The sequence below is a fragment of the Pundamilia nyererei genome, unplaced genomic scaffold (assembly GCF_000239375.1).
Source record: "Pundamilia nyererei isolate P.nyererei 1_Seehausen unplaced genomic scaffold, PunNye1.0 scaffold00009, whole genome shotgun sequence".
NCBI lineage: Eukaryota > Metazoa > Chordata > Actinopteri > Cichliformes > Cichlidae > Pundamilia > Pundamilia nyererei.
In genome coordinates, this window is record NW_005187410.1 from 88,457 (window position 1) to 103,134 (window position 14,678).

Genomic DNA, 14,678 nt, shown 5'->3' on the forward strand with positions numbered 1-14,678 from the left:
CTCAAAGCTCAGTCAGTTCACTGCATATGTAGCAAGCAGTAACCCACAATTCACAACTACAGTACGAGTGCCGTCTCTCATTTTTACTGTAGTACTACATAATATTATGTTGTGAATGTCTCACTGGAGATTCATAAATAAACATACAAGACACTTAAATTCAGAAATGAGTGGTTTTCACTGTGACTAATGTAAGGCTGTATAACGGGAGCGGTGCCAGGGGAAATAAATGCTGCAGGGTCACACCGACTGCTGTCACTCCTCTGAGTGTCTACACAGCAAAGTTACAGGCACAGCATGCTTACTATAAAACTACTAAGAAGCTTCTGAAGGCAGTCGTCCAGATGCATTTAGCCTTAAAGTTTTTCTCATATCTACTCCTTTTCCCCCCCACAGTTCATGTATTCAGAGAGCTGAATGGGTACCATGTAATTTTTATATAAGTAAATCCATAAACGTGGCTAAAATATGTGCATGTGTTATGTGTCGGTGTGTTTGCGCTTCTGTTTGATACTTTATTCAACTCTTCATCAGATGGATCATCATGCATCATTTAACAGTCAAAATTTATTTAGCTCCAAAATAATAAGTTACTTTTCATTGCCTGATAATGCACTTATATTGCATTACCATGCACTTTTTTTTTTTTTTTTTTTTTAAGTTTTTTTTCTCGGGGGGGAGGGGGGGGGGGGTTAAAAAAAAAAGAATTTCAGCAAACTATTGTCTGAGTCTGTCATTTATATGGAAATGAATGGAAACTGATGTCTGTCTTTAAAGACAGTAAAAAAGATATATACACCTCTTTGTGTTGCTCGGTTTGAAGCGAAGCCTTAAAAAACCTTGAATACAACTTTAATGAAAAAGAAGGGGGGGGATAAAGTGGAGACTGAAAATGAAAAAAGATCCGATCATACCTGAGGAAACTTTATTCCTTATAAAAGCCATACACCCTTTACACTTTACAATAAGAAGGAAACAAAATGAGTATACATACACAAAATGCATGGTAATATCCTATTGTAGAACTGCACTCAAAAAATGTCTGTTAACTGATTCTGTTCTCAATCACAACAGATTGGTGTAAGGTTAAGGAACAAATTTTTTTGCAAAAATTCAAAGAATTATGACTTGTAGATTTCAGACATACGCAAGGATGAATCTTATTCGGTTTATTTTGGCAAAGGGAGTCTAAACGAGGGGGCACAAACAGATAAAACGTTGAGCAGATATGGCTGTCACTGTCACGAAGCCTGGAACGGCTGACGCTGACAAATTACTGTAAAGGAAAAACCTGCTTCAGCTGGAGAAGAGAAGAAATCTCCTCAATCACAGTGTTATATTAGCAAACGTTTCCATCATTTCGTTCCTTTAGTGTCTGTGTTTCTGTGAGTGAGGCAGCTTAAAAACAAAAAAAACAAACAAATGACAGCAACTGCACAGCAGCTGAAAGAGTAGAGGGACTGCAGGATCAGTACCACCTTACGATCTCTGTGTAAATCAAACGTCAACCCAGAAGCCTCTGGCTTTAATTATGGATTGAAATCTCTTTGACATGCCAGTCTTTCATTAGCCCTAAATTGTGTTTTTAATCTCAACTTTATTTAATTTTATAATCTGTACAATATCACAAAAATGCTAGCCAGTTTGCTCTCGGATCAATTTGTCTTTTCATTTCATGCACGTAAATTGAAAGCCTGACCCCAGCCCGAAGATATTAGTTACATGTTTCACATGCATATGTCTGTCTGCAGTACCTATGGTGGCAAACCTAAAAAATCTTGGTAATGATTTAGCTAGTTAGCATGATTAAGTGTCCGTCTTATCTCGAATATCTCAGGATGAGAAAGAAATCAAACAGAGGCATTTTATCCATAAAACATTGCAAATTTGACAAAAGAATGCCTTAAAATGGAAAGTTTGCCTCAGAGAAAGTGGATTCAATTGGTTTTAATTTTACCAATGGCAACAAAGATAGCACATAAATAGTCTGAGTGGGAAAAAAATACAAGTTCCATCTGCTTATTGACATCCCCAAAGCTGCTTTTTAATTACCATGTTTTATTCATTAAAACTTCCTGAAGAAAGACCATCCTTCTTCAATCGTATAAAAGCAGACCGAGATTATAGGACTAATTCAAGATTGACCAAAACACCAGAAGGGAAAAGCCAATTCCAAGATCTCATACACTTGTAGCCCTTATAAAGACAGATGGGTGGTAAACAACAGCGTAATCAGTTTTTCAGGTGAAACATCAACTGCTGGTCCACCTTTGAGATGTGGCCTCTCCGATGTTGTAATAAATATTATTTTCACATAAATAGATCACATGTTCTGCCATAATGATCTCTAAGGCGAATGTGACAATATGTATGTGTTAATAAACGTATGTGTATGTATGTGTATGTGTGTGCGTGTGTGTAAGTGTGCGAGTGTGTACGCTCGAACCATGACAAAACCAGTGTTTCTAACAATTTGAACATTAATACGAAGACGAAACCTAGTCGACTCCCAGAGCTCGGAGCTGTCTTTCAATCTCGTCGTCAGAGATGGTGGCTTTGGAGGAGGCAGCAGCACCGGGGACACTTTTTCCTGCAGCTGGAGCTTTCACCATCTGGAATCACACATGGGTAGAAAACCCCATTAGCAGCCACATCAACTTCAAAATACACACGTTCAATCGCAGAGCTGCTACTTGTTTCGAGACAGTCTACGATGTACAGCTGCTTGCTGACACTCAAAAACAAAGAAAAAAAAAAACTGTTCAAACTGAGTCACAATTTTGTCAATTAACTGTAAAGTTTACTTTACATAAAAAGTGCAGTTGTTTGGGTTTGTTAAAGATCAATTACTGCATCCTATAAAAGATGCTGAAACAATGTGGTACTCGACACCAAAAGGCATGATTAATTTTATGCCGGTTACTTTTTATTTGCAGAAAAAAACTGAAACTATTCACAGCCTTTGTTAGCTTCCCAGCTGACTACTTACTGTCAGTAGACACAGAATTATCCCAGTAACAATAGAAGTAACATATGGATGATTATTTTATTATGGTAGATTTTCCAAACTACCATAGTTTGTGAATCTTGTTATTTTATGAAGCCGTTGGATTACTTTTACTTTTTAAAGAGCATCCTGTGTGTCTCTATCCCTCCCAAAAAAACCCACAAAAACAAAACAAAACAAAAACCCCACCCAAAAAACCCTGAGACAGTCTGATGAGCTTTTTTTTTTTTTTAAAAACTGCCACTCCTGCTGGGGGCTTTTTTGGGAGATTTGTCGGTTTGTGCATTGTTTTGTGTGAGGTAATAACTCATGCAGCACCCCAGGGGGAGCCAGACACACGGCAGACGGACAGCCTGGCAGTTACAAAGAGGGAAAAAAACAAGGAACAGAGCTAGAAGAGCTGAGGGCTAGCCCCACCATGTGGCAGCTGGAATACATTTTAAAAGCAGAGTAAAAGCCATGTGGACCATTTATTGTTCATCTTGCTAGGGGCTGTGTGCTCCATTAAGTGCATCTACATCTGAAAATGTGCAGTTAAATCTGAGACTAAATGGTAAAATGTTAAGATTGTTTTTCTACTTGGGCATTATGCGCTATTGTGATGTCTATAAAGTTGATGGATGTAGGAGAGATGTGGTTTTTGAATTTCTTACCTTCCCTGAGATCTCAATGCCAATCTCATCCAGAACCTGGTTGACAATGTCCTGAGATTCCTCTTCATCTCCAGATTCTTCAAAGATCTCATCCAAAGTGTCATTGACTGAACAGATAGTGAGACAGGAAGGAAGAAGATAAGGACAGAAAAGTCAGTCAAATTGATTTCCAGTCACAAGTTTGGACTTTAGAGCAAGACGGCTGCTGCATACAAAAAAAACAAAAACAAGCGTCAGTGTTTCTTCTGAAAAACATCCCACAAACATATTTTGCCTTTGCTGCATATTTTGCAGCACACATCACTTCTCACACTATTCCCATATATCTTCCCAAACTTGTTTTGCCAAGTGCATTGTGTTCTTACTCATATCCTCTGTCATGCCCATCTTCATGTTCTCCTTCTGGAAGTCCTGCATGGTTTTCAGTGTCTTCTGTGGATCCATCTTTTTATTCACTGCTTGCATTGTCTGCAAACATTTAAGGAACGTATGAGAATCTATCTTTTTAGGTGCTACTGCAAAGAAATAACACTCTTCACAATGTAGAAACCTCTAATTATGCTCAACATGATAGGATGAACTTTAGTTGCGCAAACTATTCGAGATAATTTAACTTTTAAACTTTAGACATTTCACAAAATATTCGATCCTCAACCTCAAGTAAATTTGCTTTGATATCATTTATCATCACAGAATTATGCGAGTCCTAAAGACAGACCAACTTCCTGTGAAAGATCAGCACAAACATGGCCTACTTTCAGACCTGAGTCTGACACAATACCTGATACATCAACGTCTCAACTGACAAGCTTCTCAAAATCATGCAAATCTAAAGCTCAGGAGAAAGGTGATGGAGAATGCATCACTTTCTACTGAAGACACATCAAAGCTGCAACTTTCCTGTGTGCGTCTGTGTCTAAACAAAATGTGTATCTGACAGAATATAATTAACACATTCTTTGTGACATAGCCACAGCCTCGCGTAAACTTGAACACACGCCATTAATTTAAAGCCTAATTATATTTGACCTGTCTATGTTTGCTCAGTGTGACTCTGTACAGTACATCGCTCCTGGCCAATTAGTACCTCTCATACTTCATTAACAACAGTGCTACAAGGCTCGGGTTTTAAACATGAACAGACCCCACATTAATACTTTAATTGCCACACTAGAATATTAATGTGTGTACACACTGAACTTAGCTTGTGTGGAAAACAAATTTAACTTTTCCATTAGATAGCAACACCTTGTTCATACAGACTGTCTAACTGCAATGGCACAAAGTATGTTGAAGTAGGGACTTGTTCACTTTGTATATGCTGCACTGTATCCATATTTCTAATTCAAAATGAGCTGTACTGATTGACAGGGTTTAGCATTTTACCTTGGCTGAGGTAGACATGGCACCGGCCATCTTCATTTGGGAGTTCATGAGCTTTGTCTGCGTAGACATGGAGGTGACCTTGGAGCTGACAGCGTACGTCCGGGTCTTCTGCTTCCTCAGCTGAACTAATTGCTTGGCGAGAATCTTACAAGCCTCCCTGTTACCGCTCTTTGCCATTTTCTTGATCTCTGCTTCCTGGAGAAGGAAAGAAGAATACGATATGACTCCTCACCTCTGTCTTTTTTTTTTTTTGGCATTATGAGTGTGTGTATGCATGGTCAATGTGCAAATTTACCAAGCGTGAGTATAGACATAACATAAAAGAAAATTCTAAGAACTGGCAGAAAACAGGGAATCAAAAATTCTCATTAAGATATACTGTCCACATCTGGAACTAATTGATTGAGGCTGCTGAAATGCACCATTGTCTCCTGGTTATCTGCCTAATATTGTAAATAAGCATTATATTTAGAGCTGATGTGCTTGTGTTTGCCCATATAAATTGAGTAAAATTGAGTGTTCAGGGATGGCCTTTCTAAAACAACATGCTGCAGATTAGCTGAAGCCAGGAAACGACTTTGTTTTGAGAAATGTCAATTAATGCCACTGATTTCCCAACACCTTCAACACCACAGCCAGCCCGAGGTTCAGGAAAATGAAAATACGGGGAAGACGGAGCTTTTAGGCACCTGCAATTTCTCTCAGAAGCTTTTATTTTTAATATAGAACACATTGATAATACACTAAATAAAACATTTTATTGGACTTTAGGGATACTCTTCATATTAAAAATATATATTTATGCATAAAACAAATACATCCACCGAGTCCCAGAGAAACCATTGTGTTTGTAAACACAAATTTGTAAACACAATCATCCAGATCAGTTGTTACTCATATACACTTTTAGCTTCAGTACACAGCCAAAAATACTCCGAGCCCCACAGGGATCCTGTGTGTGGGCACGATTCCCGAGAGACAACGGAGAAGCTCCAGGTTACGATGAGCCAGCCAATATGTCTTTTAGTTATCGTACATGTGCTGAAAGCATTCTCTTCAGGAAATTACAATCAATTATTAATGTTTGATAAAGCTAAAGGCTTTCCTCGCTCAGCTCTATGCATCCGTGCCTTTCTCTAATGCAGACACACATTCAGCAGGTCATTTGAGTTCAACCTGTATCTCCCTGCTTGTAAACAATTCAAATAATGCCATGGGGGAAAAGAGCAGACCTAGTTCAAAAAGAGGCAATAATATTGTCAGCAGCAGTGTTATCTGAAAGAAAAAAGAAAGACTAAGAATGCATTAACGGGGGAAAGAGAGACGAGTACGACGAACTGATGCTGACGGGAAGCTTATAATGTCTTATTTACTGGCCTGTCAGGGTAGGGTGGAGGAGGTGGGGCTGTGATGGATAGATAGTGCAGGAACAACTGTGAGGCTGTTGGGCTTTGCATGCTAGCAAATGGGAACCTTAATGCATTAACAAGGCCCAGTGCTGAAGATTTTTCTGAACAACAGATGCACAGTGTGCTGCTAAAGGAGCCTCAATCCAGCTGTTAGTAACATTTCAGGCGGCCAAATGCTGTGCAGCACAAATATTTTAAAAATAAAAAAAGATTCTATCGTGCTAAAAAAATGCAGATATAGGTCATTTCCATTTTTTTGTCTTAATCTTTTATTCAGAATCTGCAACAAAGCTTTTAAAACGAGACTAATTAACGGAAGACATTAATGTATAATAAGAATGTTCGTTCCCCAGGGAGGTAATTATGTCCTGTATGATATTTACTTAACACAACTGAGGAGAGGACACAGTCAGCTTCTTTCATCTTCTAGATTATGTGCGACGATGAATGTAGCCTAATTGTTTAACTCTGTGAGTGTATGAGAGATAGGCTCACTTGCCTGAGGCAGAGCCACCTCACCAAATCGCTTGTCTATTCATTTAGCCCCATTAGCCAATCAGGCACAATCATAGATTGTAGAAAGACAATCTAATATGCATCTGGGGCTGGGATTGTGTCGGTTGGGGAATCAGAGGGTCCTAAAAGGGCTTTGATGCAATATGTAGAAATCTACAAAAAAAAAAAAAAGCTATGAATGCACATAGTTTTGTTCCTCATAGCTTTTATATTTAATTGTCTGCATGCTTCCTACCAGTTGTTTTTCTTGTTTCTCCAGCGCTGTTCTGTCTCTGGTGATCTGCCTCTGTGTGCCGCGCAGCTCCTTATTCTGCTCCTTGATTATATCTTCAGAAAAGAATTAGAAAGGTTTAAGAGAGCGAGAATTTTGGTGATGGTACAACACCCCACAATCCTTTGACTTACAAAATGAAAAGAAAAAAAAAGTCTGATAAGTTGGATGAAACATATACAGTATATAGTGTTTTTCTACTCTTATTAAGCACTCATTTTATGCCTTTTCTATGCAATTAGGTGCTTTTTACTCATAACCTACACACTTTTGATGCACTCGTAGCAATTCGGGGTTTAGTATCTTGCCCTAAGGATGCAAGATATGCAAACTAGAGCAGCTGTGGCTCAAACCACTGAACTTCCAATGTAAACGTACCCTCTCTGACTGACTATCAATATGTGTGATTTTACAACGATCTTTGTTCAACAAAAAATTTAAGACAAACATATTTTCTTTCTAAAAGAAAATCTATTTATATTCACCTATGCCCTCAGTATGTGTCATGTGTGGTATCTTTTTTGTCTTTCTGTTCAACATCAACGCTGTTGGAACATTAGAAAGGATGGTTCCCGAGCAGCTGCCAAATATTGGAAGAAATCTCAAACATCCAGCCACTGCCTCAATAGTAATCATGTTTGACTCTGCGCCCAGATGCACGTGAAATATCTCAGAGCAGTCAGTAACACACTGAGAGCATGCTGACACTGCCAACTGTGGAAATGCTTGGACAGCTCATGCCAATACAGTGTCAGCTCTATACCACCCACACAAACACAAAGTGGCATCATGTGACATAATTTATGACTATGAAGTCAGGCAGTAATCTGTGTGACTGAGGGATGACCCAGTTAATCAGTGTAACAATAACCTTACTTCAAGACTTAAATATAGTTTTGAGATTTATCCATTCCATTTTTCTGTTATTAAAACGCAGGAAGCTTTTAGTAATTCTAAAACTAAATAAATCCTTAAGAACAGAAAAGGTGAGAATCAAGAATAAATAGAGTAATGAATAAATGAATCAAAGAATTCTCATTCAGTCTTATTCATATAGCTCAAAATTACAAACTTGCCTCAAAGGGCTTTGAACTGGTTTCTATTTTTAGAGTTCAAGCCTCAATGAGGCTTCAATGAGGAAAAACTAAAAGAAAAACAAAAAAAGAAAAACTCTGAAAAAACAGAAAAGGGTGGATCCCTCATCCAAAAAAGACAGATGTGCACTGGATTCATTTATTCATTAAATAAATGAATGAATGAAAGATTTATAAAAAAAACTCAACAACAAAAAAGAAGAAAACTTCTAAATAGCTAACTCCGGTCTATATTCATGAGCTACTATATAATAGGAAATGTCCTACTTTGGGAAGAAAAAAAAAAAAAAAACATTGACCACTTTCAGAAAAAAACCCAAAAAAACCAAAAACCTTATTCTTGCTGAAAAGTTCAACACCCACAAACTTGATCGAGATACGTCAATATGCTGGACCACTTAAGAGAACGATGCTTGTATACGTATAAGGTGACGTGCCGCCAACGTCTCAAAGAGGGAGGGATATCGTCCTACAAATATGGGTGATCAACCCACCCCCCTTTACTAAATTTGCCAAATAACCAGAAACTACGACCCACATCCAAACCCAGTGCATCAACGAGAAACCTGTGTCCAGAGCGCAAGAGATGTCAAACAAAAAGAAAAGAAAGAAATGTACTGGATGGGGGACGGCTGAGAAGACCTGACAGCGCCTTGAAATGGAGTGGAGGCAGGAGAGCACTGTGAGTACAGTATGCAGATGATCGGTATGGGTGAAACTAGAATGACAACAATGGGAGGAGTAAACAGGGAGTGCTCTGAAAAGATTTGCCTTAACCAGTAGAGTCTATTTTTAAACCCAAAAATACAAAGTTGATCATTTTTTCTTTGTAATTCTCCACAAGAATAAGTTTCTGGTCCAAAGAGCTGAGGCACGGTCCGCCTTTTCTCTTGAAATCCAGCCCTAGGAGTTAATATAATTAGTATCCGAGAGTGAATAATTGATTCATTAATTTTGATGTAAGTTTGACTGATTTTCCATTCTGACCTTCTGAGGTGGTTACCTAGCCTGGGGGGGAAATACTCACTTTTTTAGACTGAAAGGCTATTCAGAATTTTGACATTTTTTGTAACTGAATATAGCCCACTTTAAATGACTTAACTTCATATGATAACAGCTTCACTTTCCATTGCACAATTTTATTGCACTCTTTGTCACAAAACTGACGTCATTTTAGTCACAGCACAATGAGGCATTAGTTTCAGTCTGTGTGTAGGATACAAACTGACAGTAAGTTAACCAAATTAAAGTTTATAGGCGTATTTACGACACACGCAAAGTAATCATACAGGGAAAAATATCATGTACACTTAATGACAACTAAGGCTTATGTTTGCCGTTTCTAAGTCATTGGAAACCATGGTGTAACGGAGTGTATACATAGACCTTCACACAGCCTGTAACTCTAACGATTACAGGTGAAGTTCAAAGGAAAGAAACCAAGAGGATACTTGTAACAATTAACACCGCATTTTTTTTCTTTAAAGGTTACATTGTAAAACAGCTACATATATACATTAAGTTCAGCAGCGCGTCGAGGGCAGCAGTGTGACTCAGCTCGACTCAGAACAGGTAAAACAAGTTAAATTGGGACGTCTCATCTAACACGGGAACAACAGAACAAGCTGTACGGCCAACCGGGCTAAAAACAAGTTAGCTAGCTTTTCACCCTGAGCAAACTTACCGTCGACAGTCTTCTTCTTGAACAGGGAAGCCATGTTGCTGCTGTGTATCAAACCTAATTACAAAATATAAATCCTGTACTAATGTGTTGTGTGATGCCTGTTGTTAACGCCGCCGTTTATCCGTCAGACCGAGACGGTGGATGTTTGGCAGCCTCTGTTTCCTGGTTGATTTTCTGTTGTCGAAGTTCCTCCCTCAGCTGACATGACTCAAAGGCTCCACGTGACGTCACGGCGGGACTCTCGCGTTGCATTCACTTGTGCTCCGTAAAATAGCCTTTCGTAAACTTGAATAAAAACTAGTAAATTAAAATTGAGTCTGGAACTCAAATATAAGAAATATGGGCGCCTCGGTGTAGTAGGAATAGTATCGCGGATGTGCACAGCAGGTCCATTACTGTCGGACTCTCACTGCCTCTGCACTGTCAGCTTTAAAAAATTCCACACTGTTTTTGTTGCATAAACGTCTCTAGTTGTAGGATTTTAAACACAGTGAATGCTGTGTTTTATCCTAGCCTTCAATCTGTCCTATTAAAACTAAAAAATGGTGAGTAAAGTTTAAATAAAATGACATTTATTTTTGTGCAATGATAAACCTAAGCTAGCAAATCAGGGGACCGCATCCTCGAATGCAGGGGTTTTACTTGTGATCTGATTTTATTTTTTGCACTTCCTTTCATGCTTTTCAGTTATACATATACACAAAATATAAACTACTCAAAAAACCAAAACATACAAATGTGTAAACTACTACAGGGAAACAATCCTCAGAGTTGATTTCTGTCTATAACATCAACCCCACTGCTTGAAACACTGCGTCATAAATTCTGTTCTCAATTTCATTCCTCTCCTCTTTATCCCCAGAAGACTGGTATCGCATACTCTCCTGTTTGTATTCATATATTCATATTGTCTTATATCATATTAATGTTGAGACCAACTTTATGTAGGGTGGCGGGACTCTTGAACCATAACCAACTCAATTTTGTTCATAGTGTCAGTACATAGGAGGGCAGCGATACGGAGTGGAGGAGAAGACATAAGGTGGGAGGGGGTCTCATCCCAGAAATAGCAAGGGATGCCAAATGATGGCTGGAGCAGAGGAGAGACCGGTGACTTTGAGGAAAAGAAGAGGAGGATGGGTAACCCTTAGCGCTTTTTTTTTTTTTTTTAATCTCAGCGGAGGTGTGGATGTGTATCTGTGCATGTGCACAGTTGCCTGTGTGCATCGGCATGTGGTCCTGAGGCGTTGTTCTTGTTAGGTTATTAGGGAAGATGTTTGGCGCTAATCAGCAGAGGACTACAGAGACCCCACTAAACGGCCTCATCATCAGAGGGCCCCAGTGGTGATAAATCTAGCTCCAAGCACCCAGAGGGCCGACTTTTACTGTCTCCAGCTTTGTAGGTACAAACGAGTTGAATGCACCATAACTCAATATTTAGGGATCAAATTTGCAATTTTTTTCTACTTCTGATGTTGCTGTTTTGGCAATTAATTTCAAGTTAATTGTAACTAATTACCATCACTGTAGTTAGTTACAATAAACATGAAATCAAGCTTATTGTGATAAGACTGGATTGCATAGAAATATGGCTTAATATAGCTGCAAAGCAAAGATTTTCAGTACTAATAATTTAAAATCACACTAAATTAACAAAAAAAAGTCAAAAGATTTCTGTCCACAAGTAGTTCATGCTTGTGCAACATATTCTACATACAGAAGTGCATTTAATTATGATTTAAAATAGAATTAAGCATGAAAAAAAGTGTGGGGAAAAAGGCCTCTCTCTTCTTTTTCATTTTCAGTGGTTTCCTGCACCACTTTCTCCCCTACATTTTCATTTATCTGTCTATCCCATTCCCTTCCTTCACTGTGTGATGTAGCCCAGGGCGAGCAGAAGTGTAATGTTAAGGCACTAACTACGGAGTGTATGGACACACACACAGCAGAGAGAGACGTTCATGTGTGAAATGAGATCTCAGCACAATCAGTGGGAGTCGCAGCCATAAAGCACATCAAGCTTTACAGCTTTAAGGTAGCAACACGGAAAAAATTGCACAAATCCCTTCATGGGGTGATTGTGAAGCTGTTGCAGTCTAGTAACAACTGTGTGTCGGGTTTTTTTTATGTCTTCTCTTCACAGATAAACCCAAGAAGTCATGAAGCCAAGCGTGCCTCAACAAACCCCAAATGTTGCCGCGATTCAATCGACCTTTTTAGTCTTGCAGCCTGTGATTTAGCCACACGTTACAAAATCTTTAAACAGTTATTAATTTCAACTTTATTTTAGCTTAGAAAAATTACACAGTGACTTATTAGTAATCATAGTCATGAGCCTTATATCCTGCACAACAAGGCAGATAGTTCTGGCTCAGGAATATCTCATTTTTACAATAGAGCACTATAATCTATCAAATACACCAGCAGAACAATGATTTTTTTTTAATGCTGTATCATTTGCAATAGATTGTCACCAAATCTCCCACAGGACTCCAGAATCTATGCATCTCATTCTCCTATTTGCCAAGCATAAATCTTGAATCACTGTAGGATATAAGACGTGATTATACTCTGTATTCTTCTATAAACCCCTGACATCTAACTACAAGCTGAAATATGTTTGTATGCAAATAAAGAAAGTCAAGGGGCTATGATGGGTGAGGTGGGATTTCCACAGCTCTTCTTCACTCTGTTGGATGGATCAGTGATACCCAGATGGATGGAGAGAACGACCGACAGAGAAAGAGAGAAAAGGGCACAGACACAGGAGGAGAATGAGTGGCAAAATCAAGGGATTAGCACAGCAGGTGATCAGTGATGATGTTTGAACTGCCATTCCGAAACATTTTATCTTAAACCCCTAAAACAAAAGTGTACAAATCTGGGTCAAATCTCAATACATACAACAAATACACACATATATGTATAAATATGTGTCTTTAAGCTGCACACGAACAATTTCTCTCTAAAAAACTAATAAATAAATAACGACATCATTCATGCAACCCAAACTTCAGATACACTATGCACAGAGGATTTTATTTTTTAAAGAACCTTCTTAGGGAAATAGGAATGCAATTGAAGCTGTATCCTTTGGTCATAGAAACACTGATTAGCATCACCACTTGAGTAGAGTGTGGAACCACCACTGGTACAAAAAAAGAAATCAGATTTTATCAATCAGCAACTTGAAAAATGAAGATAACAATGAGGTTTAAAAAAAAAAAGAAAACTGTTCCTCTAATGTACACTTGAGGCTATATGGTCCCATTTTAAAATACCAGACTTTATAAATAAACATGTTTATCCTGTGATACATAAATGGTTTTGGCTGTCTTTTTCTCACAACTTTACTGGCAGAGATTTTTCAATAACTCACCCTGTTATAATAAGGGTTAAAGTTGCATTGGGCAAGGTAACTTTCTGTAATGTGTGTATCGACAAGGCCACAAGTTGATGACATACCCTAAGCTAATTTCATTCACTGAACTAGATATTGTGTCTTTAGCGTTGGTTCCTTGTGGAGCATTTTTATCAATTATCTTACAAAAAAATATGGCTTACTTTGTAAAATGTACCAGAAGGCTGCCCAGATGTGGGGAGTGAGTTTCTGTATGCATTTGTATGCTAACACTGGATGCACACTGATAGTCACGCTTACTAAAACTGCCTCATAACTTTCTAATTGAAATTTTATAGTTCTAGCTCAATAAAAACAAAGGTACCAACGTTAATGCTAAATTCAGGGTTTTAAGATGGGAGTTAACAAATGAACGGAGGATATCATAAATGTGTAGACCTTTTCTTGGGTTTGAGTTTGGATGTGAGTGTGCAGACAAAAGATCTTCCATAACCCTTCATAAAATAAAGTGTTGTTCATTTTCTGCAGTTTTTCTACCCATTAAAATTAAAAGAAAATTTATAAACCTATTAGTAAGTTTAAAGGTGCTTCTATAGGCTTATTTCATCACTGTGAGAGCCACACTAAATGTCTAGAAGTTTCATGTTTCCAGTCTTTATGCTGTACTCAGCAAGACTGCAGGTTCGAGTTGAGCACATGTAAGAGAGGCATTGATTTTCTTATCTAACTCTGCAAGAACACAAATGAATGCTAAAGTTAAAACTGTCAAACTCTTCAAAGCGTTCCAGATGACACATTTTAAAGACAAACTTTTATAATAAGTATTTAATAAGATATTTCCATCCAGTTCCCAAAAAAAGTGCGAAGCCGGCAAGGGACTAAGAACATATGGAAGACAGCAGGTGACTGAGAGAGTGCGAGACGGAGTGATGATAGGAAGGAGTTGAACAGGGTGGTAACAGCAGGGGAGGCAGAGGGCAGGGGAGTTTGGAATGGTCTAATAAATCGAGTGAGTGACTCCACTCGTTTTTGCCTGTGGGACAAATCTAGTCGCGCTCACCAGCGCATCGTAGCATCAGGGAATTCTGGGTAATGAGAGATTATTTTCCCCTGTAGTGTGTGCTCATCATCATTGCCTGCCCCGACCTCCCGAGCCTCCCAGGAAGCACGCCTACACATACGCACACATACACCACAGCATACAAGCTGGAAGAAACAACACTAAGATGCAGGTGTGGAGCTGCATGATGTACATGATTTATGATGTATAAAAATCAATGAAAGGGATACATGCATA

The 14,678-nt window shown here is 38.5% G+C and overlaps 1 protein-coding gene across 1 annotated transcript; it reads right to left on the reverse strand.

Annotated features, from left to right (window-relative positions):
- Window positions 1–908: 908 nt before the first annotated feature.
- On the reverse strand, window positions 909–10,264 carry chmp2ba (charged multivesicular body protein 2Ba). Its single transcript, XM_005723246.1, has 6 exons — window positions 10,021–10,264; window positions 7,207–7,298; window positions 5,047–5,241; window positions 4,026–4,128; window positions 3,661–3,767; window positions 909–2,612 (listed from the first exon to the last, which is right to left on the reverse strand). Exons 1-6 carry the CDS (start codon window positions 10,052–10,054, stop codon window positions 2,499–2,501), a joined length of 645 nt encoding a protein of 214 aa, XP_005723303.1. The 5' UTR covers window positions 10,055–10,264; the 3' UTR covers window positions 909–2,498.
- Window positions 10,265–14,678: the final 4,414 nt, after the last annotated feature.